The following is a 22,745-nucleotide window of genomic DNA, read 5'->3' as shown; positions in this document are numbered from 1 at the left end:
ACTGAGCTCGTTATCAAGTCAACTGACCTGAATAATATGGCTGCCATGGGCAGTGTATTATTCAGGAAGGATTAGGGGTATGTTCTTCAGGGGATGCCCTGTGAACATCAGTGGCATCCACTTCAAGATGATGCCCTCCCCCTTGTTCCTGCCCACCTCGCCTCTGACCCATTCTCCAACCGTTAGGCTTCCTGATCCTTCTCCATCCAATACACAGGAGTTTCTTGGGTTCAGGGGCCTTCACTGTACTCATCCACGGGCCTCCTCACAGTCCCAGCAGCACGTGGTGCTGCGAGGACTGCTAGACTGGCCGACAGCTCTTGTGGATTGGCCATCCTCCCACTGAGGGGCGGTAGACACACATTTTAAAAAAATATAAATTTAGAGTACCCAATTCAATTTTTTTTCCAATTAAGGTGCAATTTAGCATGGCCAATCCACGTATTCTGCACATCTCTAGGTTGTGGGGACGAAACCCGCGCAAACACGGGGCGAATGTGCAAACTCCACAAGGACAGTGACCCAGAGCCGGGATCGAACCTGGGACCTCGGTGCCGTGAGACAGCAGTGCTAACCACTGGGTAGTCACATATTCACCTCATTCATGCCACCTGCATCGTGTTATTGCCGTGGAGCGGCCTTTTTTAATGTGAATCAGCTGGCACCTGACATCCCTGAAGCCTCATGACTCACGGTTAATGGCCTTTCATAGGAGTTGTATGGATTTGGCAACTTTTGAAAGGGGCACCACGGTAGCCTTGTGGATAGCACAATTGCTTCACAGCTCCAGGGTCCCAGGTTCGATTCCGGCTTGGGTCACTGTCTGTGCGGAGTCTGCACATCCTCCCCGTGTGTGCGTGGGTTTCCTCCGGGTGCTCCGGTTTCCTCCCACAGTCCAAAGATGTGCAGGTTAGGTGGATTGGCCATGATAAATTGCCCTTAGTGTCCAAAATTGCCCTTAGTGTTGGGTGGGGTTACTGGGTTATGGGGATAGGGTGGCGGTGTTGACCTTGGGTAGGGTGCTCTTTCCAAGAGCCGGTGCAGACTCGATGGGCCGAATGGCCTCCTTCTGCACTGTAAATTCTATGTATGTATGTCTATGTATAAGGTAGGTAGATTGGACATACTAAAATTGCACCTTTGTCTCCACGGATGTAACTGTTAGGTGGGGTACATGGATAAGGCAGGGAACTAGGCCTAGGTAGGGTGCTTTTTCAGAGGGTCAGTGCAGATGTGATGGGCCGAATGGTCTCCTTCAGGGATTCTATGGATTCTATGAATGGTCTTGCCCATTCTCTCAATGCTCCTTCCACGCTCCCCATGCCCCCTCCATCCCAACTCAGTGCCAACCCAAAGAACAAAATGATGCCTATCTGAACTAAAACCGTCTGCACTTCCGGGGTCCGTATCTCTTTATTCCCATCCTAATAGGGCCCATACCAACACATACCCCTTACTCACCCCCATGTCCCCCCCGTCATATGAGGAGCGGTTGAGGACTCTGGGTCTGTACTCGTTGAAGTTCAGAAGGATGAGGGGGGATCTTATTGAAACTGATAGGATACTGCGATAGAGTGGACGTGGAGAGGATGTTTCCATTAGTAGGATAAACTATAACCAGGGGGCACAACCTCAGACTGAAGGGATGATCCTTTAAAACAGAGATGAGGAGGACTTGTGTCTTGTAGATGGTGGACAGGATTTGAGGGGGGGGGGGGGGGGGGGGGGTGAGGAGGTGAGTTACATGCCGTAGTAATTAATGTGGCTAGGTGGCTAGTCCAGTTCAGTTTCTGATCAATGGTAACCCCCAGGATGTTGATTGTGTGGGATTCAGCGATGGTAATGTCACTTGTAACAGTGGACAAGGTACCAACACAAAAATGCACTAAACTCACTTTTTCCAATTTGTTTGACTTGCTGAGTACACCCATTTAACTCATTTATCAATTTTGATCGGAATATTTAAAAATTGTCTGTCACAGTGCACCAGTTATAACCAAACCAGCAATCAGGTGATAGCAGTGCACATGGCATTTACCAGAAATTGTAATTTTTAGATCAAACATTGCAAAGGCACGCATTAGAAAGCCTTAACTGACTCAAAGGACCTTCGGTTTCCATAAATCTTGAATGTGAAGGTGATTTATCACATCACAAGTATGTCCATACAAATCCCGTAATTTTAACCCACCACTCCAATTTCTAAACAGCTTCTCCCATGGTCACTGGAATTTAAATTTAAATGTCTTATACAGAAGGAAATTTTGATTTGATTCCTGTCATAGCTCAGCTGACAGTCAACAAACACTCAGCCCCATTCTACTCAACAGCATTGTTTAAAACAAACATCTGAATGAAAGCTTGTGATCAGTGTGGAGCAAAATATCTGCCTCCTGTAAAAACCTCTAGTCACTGCACAATAGTGAAAATCCTTTCATTGTTCAGTTGGTGGAAAGACAGTACTGGCTAAAATTAAAGTTGAGTGAATTAAGAAAGTGCATCTAATTTTAAACAGCAGCAGCTAGATTGTACAACTTACAACTCCTCTTACAGTTTTCAAATAATTCAGCTCCACTCACCACTTACAAAAGGAAAGGAAAGAGCTAGTGGGGATGGAATGACCCATAGTAATGCTCTGGGGACCCAGGTTCAAACCCCACCACGGCAGATGGTGAAATTTGAATGCAGTAAATTTCAGCAATTAAAAGTCGATTGTCGGAAGAAACCACCTTGTTCACTAATGTCCCTTTAGGGAAGGAAATCTGCCATCCTTACCTGGGCTGACCTACATGTGACTGCAGACCCACAGCAATGTAGCTGATTCTTAAATGCCCTCTGAAACCCCAGGGGAGTGGGGGGGAGAGGATCTACCCCTTCTTCTCGCACATGTACAAGGTGTACTCGAGAATTGGTTTCTTTGTGGTGAGTTGAGAGGTGTTGATCTGGGTGGTAGCAGCGGAGTATGCAGGAATTGTGATTTTGGATCATGCGCCACATTGGCTGGAGGTGAGGCTTAGTTCAGGGCAGGTGCAGAGGCCGGGATGGACGCTAGATTCAGGTCTCTTGGCAAATAGAGGTGAGGCTGGCGATTGGGGATTATGTGGAGCTGAATCAGAACGGGGGGGGGGGGGGGGGGGTGTCGGCAGCCACGTTGTGGGAGGTGTTGAAGGCGTTTGTTTGAGGAGAGATTATCTCGTTCAAGGCACACAGGGATAGCAGGAGGGAGGAGCATGGACAGTTGCTGGACGAGATAGTCGAGGTGGACAGGATATACTCGGGAGCTCCCACTAAGGAGGTGTTGGTGCAGCGAAAGAGGTCGCAGGGACAGTTTGATAAATTGACTACAGGATAGGCAGTAGGGCAGTTACGGAGGGCGAGGAGGGTGCAGCACGAGTACGGAGAGAAGGCGAGCCGCATGCGCCATGGCCCACCAGCTGCGGAGGCAGGCAGCATCTAGGGAAATTCTAAGGGTGCGGACAGAGAAGGGGAGGTGGTATCAGAGCCGAGGAGGATAAACGAGGTGTTCAGGGGGTATTATAAGAAGCTGCTTGGGCCGAGCCAGTGGAGAGGAAGGGGATATGGGGCAGTTTTTGGAAGGGTTGGAGGTACCAGGTTTGGAGGCAGGGAAGAGGCAGGCACTGGAAGAGCCGCTGGGGCTGAGGGAAGTGATAGACATTGTTAGGGGAAGGCCCCGGGGCCAGACAGCTTCCCGGCAGAGTTTTATAAGGAATTTGTGGCAAAGTTTGCACCTTATTTGTTGAGGGTGTTTAGTGAGGTGTTGGAGAAGGGGAAGTTGCCAGAGATGCTGACACAGACATCGATTACACTAATCCCGAAGAAGGGGAAGGATCCGCTGGACTGTGGGTCGTGCAGGCCCATTTCATTGTTGAATGCAGACGTGAAAGTACTGGCTAAGTTGTTGGTGAGGTGGATGGAGGGATGTGTGCCAGGAGTGGTTTCTGGGGGTTAGATGGGTTTTGTAAAGGGCCAACAGCTCACTAGCAATATCAGGAGGCTGTTAAATGTGGTTATGACTCCGTCATGGGGCGGGCGCCGGAGGTTATTGTTTCTATAGATGTGACTAGGTGGTGTGGAGGTAATCATTTGAAATTTTGGGAAAGTTTGGGTTTGGGCCGAGGTTTGTGGCGTGGGTGCGTCTTTTGTATGTATCCCCGATGACAAGTGTACGTACAAATGAGTTTGTCAAGTTTTGGACTGCTCAGGGGAACAAGGCATGGGTGTCCGCTGTCGCCGCTGTTTGTGCTGGCAACTGTGCCCGTGCTGATTGCCCTTCGGGGGTCTGTGGAATGGCAGGGGATGGTGAGGGGAAGAGGGAGTACCGGGTGTCATTATACACAGATGACCTGATGTTGTTTATGTCGGAGAGTGTGGGTAGGATCAGGGGGCTATTGGAAAGGTTTGGGGCCTTCTCCGGGTATAAGTTGAATGTCGGGAAGAGTGAGCTGCCGTCTGCTCTGGGGAAGTATACGGGGAGCCCGGTGGTGAAGTCTGCGGTCAGGGTGTGGAATCAGTTGAGGAGACATTTTAAGTTGTCGGGGATGTCGGTGTTGATGCCACTGTTCGGGAACCACTGGTTCAAGCTGGGGGAGATGGATGGGATGTATGGGAAATGGAGGGAGGCGGCGCTGGAGAGGGTGAGGGACTTGTACTCGGAAGGGAAGTTTACGGGTCTGGATGAGTTGGGGAAGATGTTTGAGTTACCGAGGGGTAGTGAGTTTAAGATGTATGCAGGTTCGGGAATTTGCGCGGAAAGATTGGAGGGTGTTTCCCAGGATGCCGGAGTACACCTTATTGGAGCAACTGCTGTTCCCGGGTGGTTGGGGGAGCAGGGTGGGGGTGGGCACAAGTGGTAAGGATCAAGAACAAATGGAGGTGTTGGGGGGACAAATAGGTTGGGGACTGTAGTGCGAGGCTATGTGGAGGATGAACTCAACCTCCTCCTGCAGGAGGATGAGCTTGATTCAGTTCAAGGTAGTGCACAGGGTAAACACGAGGATGAGTGGATTCTTCCGGGGGGTGGCCAATGGGTGCGAAAGGTGTGGGCGGGGGCCAGCAAATCATGCGCAGATGTTCTAGGGTTGCGAGAAGCTGGAGAGATACAGGGAGACGGTGTTTGGGACGCTATCAAAGATAGTGGGGGGGGGGTCAAGCTGGACCCAATGGTGGCGGCTTTTGGGATATCGGAAGTGCCGGAGCTTCTGGAACGGTAGGGGACCGATGTTGTGGCCTTCGCCTCTCTAATTGCCCGGCGAAGGATCCTGTTAAATTGGAGGTCGGGTATGTCGCCGGGGTGGGGGCGATGCTGGTGGACTTGTACAACTTTCTCCAGTTGGAGAAGATTAAGTTTGAGTTGAGAAGGTCAGTGGACCGCTTCGAAATGTGGTGGGGGCTGTTTGAGGAATTGTTTGTCGAGCGGGCAGGAGCGGGGAGGGGGGAGAGGAAGGAATAAAAGGGGAAAAACTGTACAAGCTGTGGATTGTGATTTTGTGGAGTGTGTATTATATGTTGCTGTATTTACACATGTTTGGAATTAAGTACATTTTTAAAAATGCCCACTGAACTGCCACTCATATCAAGGGCAATTAGGGATGGACAATAAATGCTGGCCCAACCAGCATTGTCCACATCCCATGAATGAATATGAAAAGAAAGGCCTGCTTCACAACAGAAAGCAGAGTGTGGTTTGGATTGCTAAAAAACAATAATGCAAAAAGGGTGAGCCATTTTCTCTACTGTGCATTTCCATGTGATTCCCCATTGAAACCATAAGATCATTCATGAATCTTATAATGACGCTGCTTGATTACATAAAGACACAGACTTTATCCTTACCTATATATAACTTTCTTACTGTGTAGAAAGATCAGCGCCGATGTAATTTCTGCAGCATAGAACTGTGCACGCATCTCGTCGAATTTTCGCACTTGTTGAATTTGGAACATTAAATCTCCCCCATTGACATACTCCATCACAAAAAACATCCGATCCTGCAAGAAATAACGCACAAAGGTCAATATGTTATCACTAAACCTACAAACCAGCGAACAGAAGTCAAAAACCACACTTATTATATGTGGGGCGTTCGCGAGGTTAACAAAGGCAAGTCAACAAAGGATTGATTTCAGTTTTATAAGGCAGCTTCTCACTCAAACAACAGTATCAATCTTCACAGTCAATGACACACCTCCGAAAGATAAACCTTTAGATTTATCACCCAAATTACTGAGTCCAATTCTCTCCGAGGATCTGTTGCTCACTAATGTGGAGGCAGCAGACCTGTTTTAGAACATGGTTAAAGCCCATGGTCACCTTGGACAAAGGATTTTCTGACATTCTTAACATTCATGTCAAGAGGACGAGAATACAAGACCAGAGATGTACTTCTGAGGCTATATAAGGCTCTGGTCAGACCCCATTTGGAGTATTGTGAGCAGTTTTGGGCCCCATATCTAAGGAAGGATGTGCTGGCCTTGGAAAGGGTCCAGGGGAGGTTCACAAAAATGATCCCTGGACTGAACAGCTTGTCGTATGAGGAACGGTTGAGGACTCTGGGTCTGTACTCGTTGGAGTTTTGATGGATGAGGGGGGATCTTATTGAAACTTACAGGATACTGCAAGGCCTGGATAGAGTGGAAGTGGAAGGATGTTTCACTTGTAGGAAAAACTAGAACCAGAGGACACAATCTCAGACTAAAGGGACGATCCTGAAAAACAGAGATGAGGAGGAATTTCTTCAGCTAGGGGATGGTGAATTTGTGGAACTCTTTGCCGCAGAAGGCTGTGGAGGCCAATTCACTGAGTGTCTTTAAGACAGAGATAGTCAGGTTCTTGATTAGTAAGGGGATCAGGGCTTATGGGGAGAAGGCAGGAGAATGGGGATGTGAAAAATATCAGCCGTGATTGAATGGTGGAGCAGACTCGGTGGGCCGAGCGCCTAATTCTGCTCCTATGTCGCATGGCCTTATGGTGTTATGAATTAATGCTTAGAATATTTGGTGCAACTCCATTAATACTGAAATCCCAAATACAAAGAAGGAACATGACAAAAAAACTAACTTCAATATATATTTCTGTATGTTGCATTATCAGATATAAAATAACTAATCATCCAGTAATCTATATCAATAATAACATGGATCTCCACTTTTCAACTCCAAGAGATTAAACCATGACGGTATTTACATATGCTACTTTATTTAAAAACAGCATTGTAATTGCACTCGCAGGAATCTGGGAATCTGGGAATCTCAGCTTTTTGCCAGATGTACACTAATGACCTCCATGAAGGACCGTGGATGACAATTAAGAGGGTACAGTAGATTGTGTAGACATATATTACAAATATGTAACCAATCAAGTGAGTGCGCAAAACAATGACAAATGGTGCTCAAAGTGAGAACGTTTGGGGGTCTTCCATTTTCAAATGAAGAAAGACAAATCTGATTGACTAGGATCTGAGGAAGAACTGAAGAATGAAGCTGCCCATGCACGCAAATCATGAAAAGCTAGATCACAGCTACAATCAGAAAGGGCGAATGACCTTATTCTCAAAGAGGCTGGAATTCAAACATGAGGAAGTGATTGTACAGTGCCTTGGTCAGACCCCACATGAAACACCGCATTGTTTTTGGCCATAAGGCCCCAGGAAAGATACGTCGTAGATGAACTGGGTGCTACTCCTGGAGTATTTAATCTGTTTAAGCAATTCACTGCAAGAATTAATATGCTTTTCTGGTTAAACATGGTAAGACTGAGTTTGACATGGTGGTTGCCAATTGTCTTGATTAATTGCATAAGATCGACACTCCCTCTTGTTCATATAGTTGCCATGCCGCCAGAAGGAAAATTTATGTTCACTCTGTCTTTTACAATGCTTAAACAGGCCTGTGCTACCTAATGAAGCCAACATTTAAAACAGTACGTGCAAATGAAATTCAGCATTCTGAGACTCAACCTCATCCTAGCCCAAGTATGAATATTTTCCACAGTTTCAAACTATTGGGCGGGATTCTCTCAGCCCGGGGCCAGGCTGGAGAATCCCCGCGACCGGCGCGAATCGCACCACGCCGCCCCGATGCCGGGACGTGATTCTCCTCAGAGCGGAGAATCGGTGCCATTGGCAACGGCGTCTTCGGCGCGGTGCCAGCGCTGCCCCCCCCTCCCCCGCAGATTCTTGGCCGGGATGGGCCGAGCGGCCGTTTCAAGAAACCCCAGTCCTGCTGCTGCCGTTCTAACCTGCTCTTAGCCGGCGTGACCTCGGCATGGAAGGGTGCGGGGGCGGCCTGTGGGGGCGAGGGGGGAGGAATGACCTTGGGGGGGGGGGGGGCCTCCATTGTGGCCTGGCCCGCGATCGGGGCCCACCAATCGGCGGGCCGGCCTCTCGGGCTGGGAGCCTCATTTTTTCCGCACCGGTTGCCGCCGGTGCCACTGCGCATGCGCGGACCGTGCGGCGCCCAGTTGACGCCGGGATCAGCAGCTGGAGCAGCCAGGGCCGCTCCAGTGCCGTGCTGGCCCCCTGTAGGGGCCAGAATTGCTGATCCTGAGGCCGTGTTGACGCCGTCGAGAAACGCCGAGACAGCATCAACACTTAGCCTCAGGATCAGAGAATCTCACCCACTGTGTCTGATTTTGTTTTCAATCTACCTGACCTAAATTTAGAGCTATTAAATTCTTTTTGTCCTCATTCTTCCTGCCCAAGATGTTAGCATAGTTCAGATTAAGGGAGCAACACCCCTCCACTCCAACCGCCTCATTTCACAAGATTATCTTTCCCCCTACTAATACGATTCCTGACTCCTGTCACGGACGTTTGCCTGCTAGAGAGGAGGGGAGGCAAGTTTGACGCTTCCATTTCAAATCACTCTCCAGGTTCACAACAGAAGTTGATGTGGGATGTTACCCCATAATTCAGCAACACTTTCAGTGACTGGAGCTCTCCAAAAATCAGTGCAATAGTCAATCTCACCTTTGTTCGATACCTATGAACCTTACCCGTGTATGTGGGTAGGCTGGGGATGGATCACAGTGGAGGCCAATCCCATTCATTAAATTGAATGCGGAGAATAATCCAAACCTTCCTCACTGGACACTGGAACAAATGTATTTCCAGCAGAAGTTCTGGATAGCTTTCAGGGTTCCTAATTCTAGACAATGACCCCTTCCTAGTAAAATGGTGCTGAATTCAAAAGGATCATGTGTGCTCAACACAGACTGGAGACTGTGTCTGAGATTTTCCCAGTCCAGACAATTTAAAGATTAATTTATTAATTTTCTGAATTGTGCGGCAGTCCTATTTATGTCTAGAATGTTTGCATACCTACTGTAAAATGTTTGAATTTTTGGCTATGTGAAATAACACAATTTAGGATATAAAATCACTGGCCAAAGTGAAATATTTTATGATAGTTGACTGCAGGGAACATGCTTTCCGACATCAAGGGGCTCTCGACTCCCAGTTGTGACACCTGGGTGCGGAATTCGTTTTCGGCAGATGTCTCGCGCGCTGCCTGATAAACTGGTGAGACACCCACCCTGACACCAAGGAGAAAGGCCCATCCTACCCTCTGCCCATCAGGCAGTCAAGAGGACAGCAGCAGGGCTTCCTCCCGACTGGGACTCTGGTATCTGATGTCCCACCCCACCTAGATTTGCTGGCCAATCAGAGGGCGGCAGCTCCAACCTAACCAAATCCCAAGATCATGGAGCGATGCAGGAAAAAGGTGAAGGCTTTTGGGGGATGGGGGGGGGATGTTCATGGAAGATGGGTGACATATGGATTGGCAGCGAGGCAAGGGGGTGGCTGTCAGGGATTAACCCCTCCTGATGTCCATGCGCTTGATCATAGATAGTTTAGATTAAGGGACCAACACCCCTCCACGCGAAGGCTTGCAGCCTACATAGTTTAACCAGTCATGCAAGTACCATGTCGGGGAGCTGAGAAAATTGCAGCAGGGCTAGGAAGAGGCCCTTAAGTGGTCAATAATTGGCCGCTTAAGGGTCCCAAATGGAGGTGGGCGGACCATGGACCTTTCCACCTGGAATATACTTACACCAGATGGCATTGGGTATCAGTCTAATTTTCAGGCCCTCCCGCTGCTTTCCTTGCCTGTTGTGGGGGCAGAAGAATCTGCCCCCATTTTTATTATTGAACAACATTTGCCTTCAACTCTTCCTTGCTCATGGAGTTCATACTTCCTCGTTCAGTTAAGCAGCAGGCCAGGATTGCTGAAGCAGCTGTAAGATCCCGACCATGTCCCGGCCTGAGATCAGATGGGTCACCAGCAAGGTCAGCTGTGGCAGGACCACATTGAATACTGTCGGGGTTGTAAGATGTGGCACTCCATCTGGTGGACCTGTACAGAACTGGAACCACATGTCCATTGAAGTCTCAGCTGTTTGAAAGCACATTGAACCATCTCGGTAATCCCATCCTTTAGCTTACAGGTTCAGCTCAATTGTTTTTGAACTGAAAATCCTGTAATTGTTTTAAATAGCTATTCTGGTGATGAGGGTGACACGGACAAAGCCATATTTATTCTCCATCCTTAGTTGTCCTGCGAAGACGCAGTAAGCCTTCTCATTCAACTCCTTCACTCTATATGGTGATGGTGCTCCCATGTTGGGTTTGGGTCGACAATTCTCGAATATTGAGCCGGCAACGATGAATGAATATTTAAATTATACATTTTACATAAGAACAGAAGAACTAGGAACAGGAGTAGGCCATCTGGCCCCTCGAGCCTGTTCCGCCATTCAATGAGATCATGGCTGATCTTTGTGGACTCAGTTCCACTCTCTGGCCCGTACACCAAATGGGGCGCGATTCTCCACTCCCACGCCGGTTGGGAGAATCGCCTGGGCCGCCGAAATTTCCGGGGCCGCCGGTCCGACGCCCTCCCGCGATTCTCCCAAGCGGAGGGGAACGGGCCGGTCGAGTTTCGCGGGCCGCAGGCCGGAGAATCGGCGGAGATACCCAAAATGGTGATTTTCCGGCACCCCCGCTAGTCTGAGGCCCGGATAGGCCGAGCAGCCAGGCCAAAACGGCGGGTTCCCCCCCGGCGCCGTCCACACCTGGTCGCTACAGTCGTGGGCGGTGCGTGAACGCTGGGGGGGGCGGCCTGTGGGGGGGGCGAGGGGGGATCCTGCACCGCGCTTCACCTTGAATGTGGGGTGGCCCGCGATCGGTGCCCACCGATCGCGGGCCACCCCACATTCAAGGTGAAGCGCGGTGCAGGACGTCGGACCGGCGTCCCAGTCTCTGAAGGAGGACCTCCTTCCTTCCGCGGCCCCGCAAGATCCGTCCCCCATCTTCTTGCGGGGCGGATTTGGACAGGACGGCAACCGCGCATGTGCGGATGACGTCCGTTATGCGGCGCCGGCCGCGTCATCTATGCGGCGCCGCTTTTACGCGGACGACAAGGCCTGGCGCGGGTAGATGACGCGGCCCCGATACTGGCCCATTGTCAGGGCCTGAATCGGTCGGGACCGGGGCCGTTCCGCGCCGGCGTGAATCTCGACGGCGTTCACGACGGCGAAGCCACTTCAGCGTGGCAGTGGAGAATCCCGCCCCCAATCCCCGAATCCCTTTATTCTTTAGAAAGGTATCTATCTTTTTCTTAAAAGCGTTTAAAGAAGGAGCCTCAACTGCTTCACTGGACAAGGAATTCCAGAGATTCACAACCCTTTGGGTGAAGAAGTTCCTCCTACACTCCGTCCTAAATCTACTTCCCCTTATTTTGAGGCTCTGCCCCCTAGTTCTGCTTTCCCCGACCAGTGGAAACAACCTGCCCACATCTATCCTATCAATTCCCTTCATAATTTTATATGTTTCAATAAGATCCCCCCGCATCCTTCTAAACTCCAATGAGTACAGTCCCAGTCTACTCAACCTCTCGTCATAATCTAATCCCCTCAACTCTGGGATCAACCTAGTGAATCTCCTCCGCACTCCCTCCAGTGCCAATATGTCCTTTCTCAGGTAAGGAGACCAAAACTGAACACAATACTCCAGATGTGGCCTCACCAACACCTTATACAATTGCAGCATAACCTCCCTAGTCTTGAACTCCATCCCTCTAGCAATGAAAGACAAAACTCGATTAGCCTTCTTAATCACCTGTTGCACCTGCACACCAACTTTTTGCGACTCGTGCACCAGCACACCCAGGTCCCTCTGCACAGCAGCATGTTTTAACATCTTACCGTTTAAATAATAATCCATTCTGCTGTTATTCCTCCCAAAATGGATCGCCTCACACTTGGCAACATTGAATTTCATCTGCCAGACCCTAGCCCATTCACCTAACCTATCCAAATCCTTCTGCAGACTTCCGGTATCCTCTGCACTTTTTGCTTTACCGCTCATCTTAGTGTCGTCTGCAAACTTTGCCACATTGCACTTGGTCCCCAACTCCAAATCATCTATGTAAATTGTGAACAACTGCAGGCCTAACACTGATCCTTGAGGGACCCCACTAGTTACAGGTTGCCAACCAGAGAAACACCCATTTATCCCCACTCTCTGCTTTCTGTTAGTTAACCAATCCTCTACCCATGCTACCACTTTACCCTCAACGCCATGCATCTTTAGTTTATGCAGCAACCTTTTGTGTGGCACCTTGTCAAAAGCTTTCTGGAAATCCAGATATACCACATCCATTGGCTCCCCGTTATCTACTGCACTGGTAACGTCCTCAAAAAATTCTACCAAATTAGTCAGACACAACCTACCCTTTGTGAACCCACGCTGCATCTGCTCAATGGGACAATTTCCCTCCAGGTGCCCCGCTCCAGGACCCTCCAGGTCTTCCTTGATGATAGATTCCAGCATTTTCCCTACAACCGAAGTTAAGCTTACCGGCCTATACTTACCCGCTTTCTGCCGACCTCCTTTTTTAAACAGTGGTGTCACGTTTGCTACTTTCCAATCCTCTGGGACCACCTCAGAGTCTAGTGAATTTTGATAAATTATCACTAGTGCGTTTACAATTTCCCTAGCCATCTCTTTTAACACTCTGGGATGCATCCCATCAGGGCCAGGAGACTTGTCTACCTGTAGCCCCATTAGCTTGCACAATACTGCCTCGTTAGTGATTACAATCATCTCAAGGTCCTCACCTATCATATCTTTATTTCCATCAGTCACTGGCATGTTATTTGTGTCTTCCACCGTGAAGACTGACGCAAAAAACCTGTTCAGCTCCTCAGCCATTTCCCCGTCTCCTATTATTAAATCTCCCTTCTCATCTTCCAAAGGACCAATATTTACCGTAGCCACTCTTTTTTGTCTTCTATATTTGTAGAAGTTTTTACTATCTGCTTTTATGTTCTGAGCAAGTTTACTTTCATAGTCTACCGTACTCTTCTTTATAGCTTTTTTAGTAGATTTCTATTGTCCCCTAAAGACCTCCCAGTCCTCTAGTCTCCCACTAATTTTTGCCACTTTGTATGTTTTTTCCTTCAATTTGATACTCTCCCTCACCTCCTTAGATATCCACGGTCGATTTTTCCCCTTTCTACCGTCTTTCTTTTTTGTCGGTATGAACCTTTCCTGAACACTGTGAAAGATCGCTCGGAAGGTTCTCCACTGTTCCTCAACTGCTTCACCATGAAGTCTTTGCTCCCGGTCTACCTTAGCTAGTTCTTCTCTCATCCCATTGTAATCGCCTTTGTTTAAGCACAAAACACTAGTGTTTGATTTTACCTTGTCATCCTCCAACTGTATTTTAAATTCCACCATATTGTGGTCGCTCCTTCCAAGAGGATCCCGAACTATGAGATCATTAATCAATCCTGCCTCATTACCCAGGACCAGATCTAGGACCGCTTGTTCCCTTGAAGGTTCCATTACATACTGTTCCAGGAAATTATCCCGGACACATTCTATAAACTCCTCCTCAAGGCTGCCTTTACCAACCTGGTTAAACCAATCGACATGCAGATTAAAATCTCCCACGATAACCGCTGTACCATTTCTACATGCATCCGTTATTTCTTTGCTTATTGCCTGCCCTACCACCCTGTTACTATTTGGTGGCCTATAGACTACTCCTATCAGTGACCTTTTCGCCTTACTATTCCTGATTTCCACCCAAATTGATTCAACCTTGTCCTCCATAGCACCAATAACATCCCTTACTATTGCCCGGATGCCATCCTTAAACACGAAAGCTACACCACCGCCCTTACCGTCCATTCCATCCTTTCGTATAGTCTGATACCCTTGGATATTTAACTCCCAGTCGTGACCATCTTTTAACCATGTTTCAGTAATGGCCACTAAATCATAGTCATTCACGATGATTTGTGCCATCAACTCATTCACCTTATTCCGTATACTACGAGCATTCAGGTAAAGTACACTTATGCTGTTTTTTATGTCTTTCTTATGAATCCTAACACCTTGATCAGTAACTTTTCGCAATTTATTTTTCGTCTTACCCTTTCTCCTAATTTTCCCTGTCTTTGAACCCATATCTCTACATAATAACCTATCACGTAACCTGCTGCCTTGCTCTCCATTAACCATTATACTGTCCATAGCTTTACCCTTCCCTTCCCCCCAACTTGCTCGTTTAAAGTCCTTGTGACCAACCTATTTATCCTATTCGCTAGTACACTGGTCCCAGAATGGTTCAGGTGAAGACCGTCCCAACGGTACAGGTCCCTCCTGCCCCAGTACTGATGCCAATGCCCCATGAAATGGAATCCCTCTTTCCCGCACCACTCCTTTAGCCATGTGTTAACTTCCCTAATTTTCTCAACCCTATGCCAATTGGCACGTGGCTCGGGTAGTAATCCAGAGATTATAACCCTGGAGGACCTGTTCTTTAATTTAGTCCCTAGTGTTTGATAATCCCCAAACAGGTCCTCTTTCCTAGTCTTACCTATGTTGTTAGTCTCAACGTGGAGCACAACAACTGGATCCTCCCCCTCCCTCTCCAAAATCCTTTCAAGCCGATCAGAGATGTCCCTCACCCTGGCACCGGGCAGGCAACATACCATGCGGGACTCACGATCTGGCTTACAAAGGATGCCATCAATCCCCCTAATTATAGAATCCTCTACAACTACCACTTGGCTTTTTGCTCCCCCCTCTTGAATGGCTTCCTGTACCACGGTGCAGTGGTCAGTCAACACATCCTCCCTACAGCCCTCTTCCTCATCCACACAGGGAGCAAGTACCTCATACCTGTTGGACAAGGTCAAGGGCTGAGGCTCCTCAACTCCTAAACTCAGGATCCTCTACCTGCCTCCCTTGCAGTCACACCACACTGTCCCTGACCACTGACCGAATTAACAGTACTTATTCTACCGGGTGTGACTGCCTCCTGAAACAAAGCGTCCAGGTAATGTTCCCCCTCCCTGATGTGCCGCAGTGTGTGCAGCTCGGTCTCCAGCTCACCAATTCTGAGCTGAAGTTCCTCGAGCAGCCAACACTTGCTGCAGATGTGGTCACTGACGGTCTCAATGGGATCCACCAGTTCCATCATCATACAGCAACAGCACATCACCTGTCCAGCCATATTCAACTAGTTAATTAATTTAAATAATTAAAAAAAAATTTTTTTATAGAACCTCAGGGATAAACCCGAACACCAACAAAAACACAGCCCTCTCTTGCCACTCACCCAAACTCAGTCACTCACCTAAACTCAGATGCACTCTGTTCCAATCAGCACTCAGTCACTCACCTAAACTCAGATGCACTCTGTTCCAATCAGCATTTCATTTTCAATTACAAGCACCTCAATCAGGAAGATAAAGTCTTTTTTGGGATACAGTTGTATCTCCAGTAAAACGGTGATGAATTGCACAGAACGGTACATTGTGTAGAAATATCCTGGAAATGCACCTGGCTAAGCCTAATCAACAATAACTTTCATCCTTAAATAAAGGTGTTAGAACGGTTTAAAAGATTGACTGACAGGATTCTGTCAATATCATGGCACACCCAATCTCAGCTCATAGAGTCATAGAATAGTCATAGCTCATAGAGTCATAGAATAGTCACAGAGGTTTACAGCATGAAAACAGGCCCTTTGGCCCAACTTTTCCATGCAGCCCAGTTTTTACCACTAAGCTAGTCCCAATTGCCCGCATTCGGCCCATTTCCCTCTATACCCAGCTTTCCCATAAAGCTGTCTAATGCTTTTTGAAAGACAAAATTGTACCCGCCTCTACTGCTGCCTCTGGCAGCTCGTTCCAGACACTCACCACCCTCTGTGTGAAAACGTTGCCCCTCTGGACCCTTTTGTATCTCTCCCCTTCACCTTAAACCTATGCCTAGTTTTAGACTCCCCTACCTTTGGAAAAAGACGTTGACTCTCTACCTTATCTATGCCCCTCATTATTTCATAAACCTCTAGAAGATCACCCCTAAGCCTCCGAAGCTCCAGGGAAAAAATTCCCAGTCTATCCAGCCTCTCCTTTTAACTCAAACCATCAAGTCCCGGCTCATTTTGGGACTGTATTAATTAGGAATAGCTCCACAATCTAATCAGAAACTTGAAACTTCGGAAAGGATGGAGAATTAGCTACTTTTTTTAAATGTTCTCACGGAATGTGGGTGTTGCCGGCAAAGGCCAGCCTTTATTGGCCATCTCTAATTGCCCTGGAGGAGGCGGTAGTGAGCTACCTTGAACTGCTGCAGTTTGGATCCCGCCGATACACCCATGATGCTGTTAGGCAGGGACTTCCAGGATATTGATCTAGTGACGACGTGGGAACAGCAATGCATTTGCAAGTCAGTGTGGAGTGCAATTTGGAGGGAGACGTGAGGGTGGTTCATTTAATTTTTTTTATCCCGTCCTTAAAGTTACAAAGCCAACGAGCAGAGTGGTCAGGGCAAACTCTTAATCCATCTCGTTGCTTGCTCCAAAAAACAATTCAATTTGAAGCCAATTCATGGTCTCCACAAGAGAGATATACAAGATCCAAGCTGACAAGAAAAGGCATTAGCACCAGGAAGCTTTGGACGGTCAGACACTACTCATTCATTCTGCTGATAGAACATTTACCAGCCATCTAAGTAATTCAACAAGGATAATTGTTCCGAAATCAGGATGAATTGGAAGGTCAAGCACTGACATCAGAAAGGGGGTATAACCAGAGGATGACTGCAGTTATACCAGCACGCTGTTTAACGCTGACAATTTCACGTTCCCTACAGACCACGACCTGACGATCAGCTCCACTGGCTGCACTAAATAATGCAAAGCACACACACACACAGATACTGGTCTTGGCTAACGGCCAGGCGAACTTGATCTCAGATTAACAAATAATGTCAGTGCCTTACTACTGGCAAACAGCCCAACAGACTGGGGGGAGAAAAAACAAAAGGACACAGTTCCTCTTTATCTACACAGGGAGACTAACTGATACAGAACGAGCAGGGCACTGAAAAATTAAACTAAGAGGTGCAGCCAGTTCTAATAAGATGTGCAGCGGATGGGAAAGAATAGAGCCTGCCTGTCTAATCTGCTTACACTCTTAATTGTGTCCCCTTTCCCTTTTGAAAAGATGCAGTTTCCCATAACCCTGCAATGGAAATGATATAAATGTAACTGTCACTGGATGGTTAATCAGCATTCGGAACAATACAAGGATCTGAATCATTAACAGAAACCATTGTTCATTTAGTGCGCATCATCCAGCTCTACTGCCATATGAGCGCTAACTAGATTTAAAATGAAATGGAAATCATTTGATACGATTAAAATTGAACTTTACTTTGAAAGACAAACCAAGGTGCTTCAATGTGACCAGTACTCTTGACTATAATTGAATCAGACATTAGTTTCAGATCAGTTTTAGTGTGCTTCGCTGCACAAGCAGTTCACTTGCCCTTTTTGTCAATCTAATCCTTCACAGCGCTCTCTATTTCTGCGGCGATACGTTGGTGAGTCATGCACAACTATGGCGCGATTGCTAATTCTTCCTTCTCTCCTAAAATAAACTGAGCCAATAACGGCCATGACAAGTCATATTTGCACAAGATAGATAGAGCTTATCTTGATAGTGTGCCTTTTGTGACCTCAGGATGTCTGAGAGCACATTACAGCCAATCAAACACATTTTCAAGTGTATCACTGTTGTAGTTTTCTCTGATAAAGGAGCAGCTTTATTGGAAGAAATCACCTGAACCAACATTGTAAATGTGGGTAAGGCAGGAGTGAATTTGCATATGGCAAGACTGCCTGCTAAACACCTGAAAAAACTCATCGCTGCTATCAGCACAATGGAATTTTATGAAAGAATTCTCCAAACAAGCTCCTATTTGCACATGCAAATGACGTGGAGATGCCGGCGTTGGACTGGGGTGAGCACAGTATGAAGTCTTACAACACCAGGTTAAAGTCCAATAGGTTTGTTTCGATGTCACTAGCTTTCGGAGCACTGCTCCTTCCTCAGGTGAATGAAGAGGTCTGTTCCAGAAACACATTATAGACAAATTCAAAGATGCCAAACAATGCTTGGAATGCAAACATTAGCAGGTGATTAAATCTTTACAGATCCAGAGATGGGGTAACCCCAGGTTAAAGAGGTGTGAATTGTCTCAAGCCAGGACAGTTGGTAGGATTTTGCAGGCCAGATGGTGGGGGATGAATGTAATGTGACATGAATCCCAGGTCCCGGTTGAGGCCGCACTCATGTGTGCGGAACTTGGCTATAAGTTTCTGCTCGGCGATTCTGCGTTGTCGCGGGTCCTGAAGGCCGCCTTGGAGAACGCTTACCCGGAGATCAAGCATGCAAATGGACTAATGCCTGTCCCACACATAGAGGATGCCTAAGGCATTTCTGGCACTGAATGAGTGCACTCATGCCACCCACCATATTTGCACCTCAGTTGCCCGTTTTAAACCTGTAAATCAGGCTCATTACTTTCCAATGTCAAGGCCAATGCAGTTGGCAATAATTGCAAGAGTTAGACTTTGAAGTGGATGACAAGTCATGGGCAAATATATTGACAGGAATTGGAATGATGCGCATTTTGTCAGGGATTTGACTTTGCATGTTGACTGCGAAGTCTGTCAAAGTAAACTGAGCCTATATTTACTCAGCAGCTTATTACCATTTTCAACTTGTTCAAGCAAGTGCATTTACAGAAATGTATCGGTTTGAGTAAATTAGTGGCTGGAATACCGACACCTGATGATTATTGTCTATACTTGTTCCACCTGTTTGAATCTTTCTAATTTTCTGCAAGGGGTTAAGTCAAAAGATTTCCATTTCTGGCTAAATTTTAGGTGCTGCATTCACAAAGTTGAAGGCTGGAGCTGGGACTTAACGTTCAGCAACTATCAGAGCTTAGGTACAAGCCTACCTGGAGTTTTGTTTATAGAAGGCTGAGAGGCTGATATGATTGCTGTATACAAGATTGTGAGGGATCGAGAAAGAGTAGACAGGAGGAACTTGTTTCCCTTGGCAAAGAATTAAAAAATCAGGGGTCATAGATTCAAGATAAGTGGCAGCAGGATTAGAGGGGACATGAGGAAAAAACATTTTTTTTTATACACAGAGGGTGGTGGGTTTCTGGGATCCGCTGTCTGAGTTGGTGGTGGAAGCAGAGACCCTAAACTCTTTTCAAAAGTACCTGGATCTGCACATTAGGAGCTGTTAAGCTGCAGGGCTATGGGCAGGGTGCAGGAAGATGGTATTTGAAAGGGAACCTGTGTGTGTTTGGGTCGGTGTGGACAAGATGGGCTGAATGGGCACCTTCTGTGCTGTAGCATTTCTAAGGCTCTACTTCAATCAGCAATGGGATTAAATTATGAGCTGTCATAATCTGATGACATACTGAAGCAGCCAGTTATATTTGAATAGAAAGCCAAACACCCCATAACTAACCAATCACCTCAAGGACCCCGTGGAGCAAAATAAAGATTCTAGAATTATTCCTGACAGGAACAAACAAAATATAAAACTATGATTTCTCGTCAATACTTTTCCAGTATGGAAAAAACATCCCTTTAAAAATCTGACTGTTACAAAATCAATGCTGTTGCCAAGGTAATTTGTGGCATTGTACGACCAACGTTATATCGACAAGCCTCAGTGAAGAGGGCTTAAACGCACAACCATCTGACTCTGAGGCAACAATGCTATCAAATCTGCCAGTTTTACTTCAGTTAGCTTTAGTGATTAAATGAGTTATAAGATCAGTTATTGAAAACCATTTTCTATATTAAAATATTATGGCTGCATGCAGTTCCCAGATTTAAAATTTCACCATTTATAATGAAAACTGTTTAATTACAGTTGTCATGGTGCAATAATAATAATCTTTATTATTATCACAAGTAGGCTTACATTAACAGTGCAATGAAGTTCCTGTGAAAAGCCCCTGGTCGACACACTCCTGTTCGGGTACACGGAGGGTGAAATTAGAATGTCCAATTCACCTAACAAGCATGCATTTCGGGACTTGAGGGAGGATATTGGAGCACCCGGAGGAAACCCACGCAGACACGGGGAGAATGTGCAGAGTCCGCACAGACAGTGACCCAAGCCGGGAATTGAACCTGGGACCCTGGCGCTGTGAAGCAACAGTGCTAACCACTGTGTTACCGTGCTGCCCAATTAAGCCCTCCCAGCAATCGCTCCATGGCATTTCAATTTTGCGTCTTTCACATCCGCAGCAATGCAGCAGACTGCTTTGCAGCCAATTAATTTCTTTTGAGGTGTAGTCACTGTTGTAATGTTATGAAATAATGCAGAAAATTTGTGTACAGCAGGAGGCCACAAACAGCAATGAGAGTATTGATAAGATCCCCTGTTTTGTTGATGTGGGTTAAATTGCAAAAAACACCCTGAGCTCCAAAGACCTCTATTTTCACCTCTTAAATCGACTCATCCGTTGCTACATAAATAATGTAAAAGTATAATTAAAAATTGCAAAATACATGTTTAAAATGGGGGCATTTAAATTTATCATATTTCTATCTATGTTTCTTATTGAAAATCTTGGGCAGGATTCTCCCTTCTGGGGACTAAGTCCCCATACCAGCGGGAAAACTGACGGCAACCACTCCGGCGTCAACAGCCCCCGAAAGTGCGGAATTCTCCGCACTCTCAGAGGCTAGGTGGACGGCGGAGTGGTTGGCGCCGCTCCAGTCAGCGGCTAAGGGCCGGCGTGATCTCGTGTATGCACAGATTGGCCGGCGTATTTTCACACGTGCGTGGGGGGTTCTCTTCTCCGTGCTGTTCCCCGGGCAATATGGCGGAGCCCGACAGGGAAGAAAGAGGTCCCCCCACGGAACAAGCCCGCCTGCTGATTGGTAGGCCCCGATCGCAGGCCAGGCCACTGTGAGGGCCCCCCCCTCCGGGGTCGGATCCCTCCCCCCCACCACCCCTCCCCCCCCCCCCGCCCTGGAGGACAACCCCCGCAAACTCACCTGCCAGGTCCCGCCGTGCGTGAGGTGAGTAATTCACGCCGGTGGGCATGGCCAAAAATGGACGGCCGCTCGGCCCATTGGGGCCCGGAGAATCGCCGGGGGTGCCGCTGTCAACAGCCCCCGACCAGCGTGGCGGGAATCCCGCCGCCGCCCGAAAAACGGCACCGGAGAATAGGGCAGCCGGCGTCGGGACGGCAGAGCGGGATTCGCGCCTCCCCCCGGGGATTCCTCGACCCGGCGAGGGGGTCGGAGAATCCCGGCCCTTATATCTACAAGCTCTGCCTCCTAGTCATGTTCCACCATTAAGACTACACTTGGTCTTTACAGTCCCATGTTGTGCCACACCAGAAACAAATCAATTGATAATTAAAAATAAACTCGCCCTCGTTCCACAATTTGCAGCATAAGAAACACTTTTCTGCTTCTATTCAGTAGTGTAAGGGTCTGGCACATATAGGGCGAGATTCTCTCATTCGCGGCAGAGTGTCAATGCAGTCACGATTCACGACGGCATGAACGGGCCACTGGGAGTATCGATTCTGGCCCCTACAGGGGGCCAGCATGGCGCTGGAGCGGTTCGCGCTGCTCCAGCCTCCCATCCCGGCGCAAACTGTGCGCCGCGGGATCCGCACATGCGCAGTGGCGCCGGCGCCAACCCGCGCGGTGGCATCCCTCGACGCACCGGCCCCGACGCAACATGGCGCGGGAGTTCAGGGGCCGGCACGGAAGAAAATAGGCCCGGGGAGCGAGAGGCCATCCCGCCGATCGGTGGGCCCGATCGCGGGCCAGGCTCTATCGGTGGGCCCCCCTCCCGCCGGCTGCGACCAGGTGTGTGGATGGCGCCAGCGGGACTCTGCCATTTTAGAGCGATCGCTCGGCCCACCCCGGGCCGAGAATCGGCAGCCCGGCTGCGTACAGCGGCCCGCGTCTGCCGCCGTGCCAAACGCACTGGCGCCGATTCTCCGCGGCGTGCCGGCATCGGGGCGGCCTGGTCGGGTTCTGGGGATTCTCTGGCCCGACCCCGGGCTGGGAGAATGCCGCCCCAGATCTGCCTAAATCTGAATCCATTATAACATATTAGTGAGGTTAACGTCGCATCTTTACCGGATGAGGGTCGCAGCTGGTGTTGGTGGTCCTGAAGCCCGCTTCCCGAGTTGTTGAAAAAGTTCCTACAGACCTGGGTGGGCCTGCTACCTGTGGCATGGGGGTGTGCCTCACCGTTTGCCTGACATTGAAGGCCTGTGAGAAGATCTTTGTCCAGATGGAGAAAAGCGCTATGCCCTGAGAGGAGTGTTCATGAAAATAAGGCCTTAAGGTTGTGAAGAC

At 48.1% G+C, this 22,745-nt stretch overlaps 1 protein-coding gene across 2 annotated transcripts in view; it reads right to left on the bottom strand.

Annotated features, from left to right (window-relative positions):
* The window catches only part of prkcha (protein kinase C, eta, a), a 302,477-nt gene that overhangs the window by 57,563 nt on the left and 222,169 nt on the right, over positions 1-22,745 (bottom strand). For both annotated transcript variants that reach the window (XM_072491907.1, XM_072491914.1), the window contains one exon: positions 5,854-6,008. In XM_072491907.1, coding sequence (XP_072348008.1) covers positions 5,854-6,008 — 155 coding nt within the window. The remainder of the gene's footprint in view (positions 1-5,853; positions 6,009-22,745) is intronic.

This window comes from Scyliorhinus torazame, chromosome 2 (assembly GCF_047496885.1).
Source record: "Scyliorhinus torazame isolate Kashiwa2021f chromosome 2, sScyTor2.1, whole genome shotgun sequence".
Lineage (NCBI taxonomy): Eukaryota > Metazoa > Chordata > Chondrichthyes > Carcharhiniformes > Scyliorhinidae > Scyliorhinus > Scyliorhinus torazame.
This window is presented reverse-complemented; position numbering and strand designations above follow the sequence as displayed.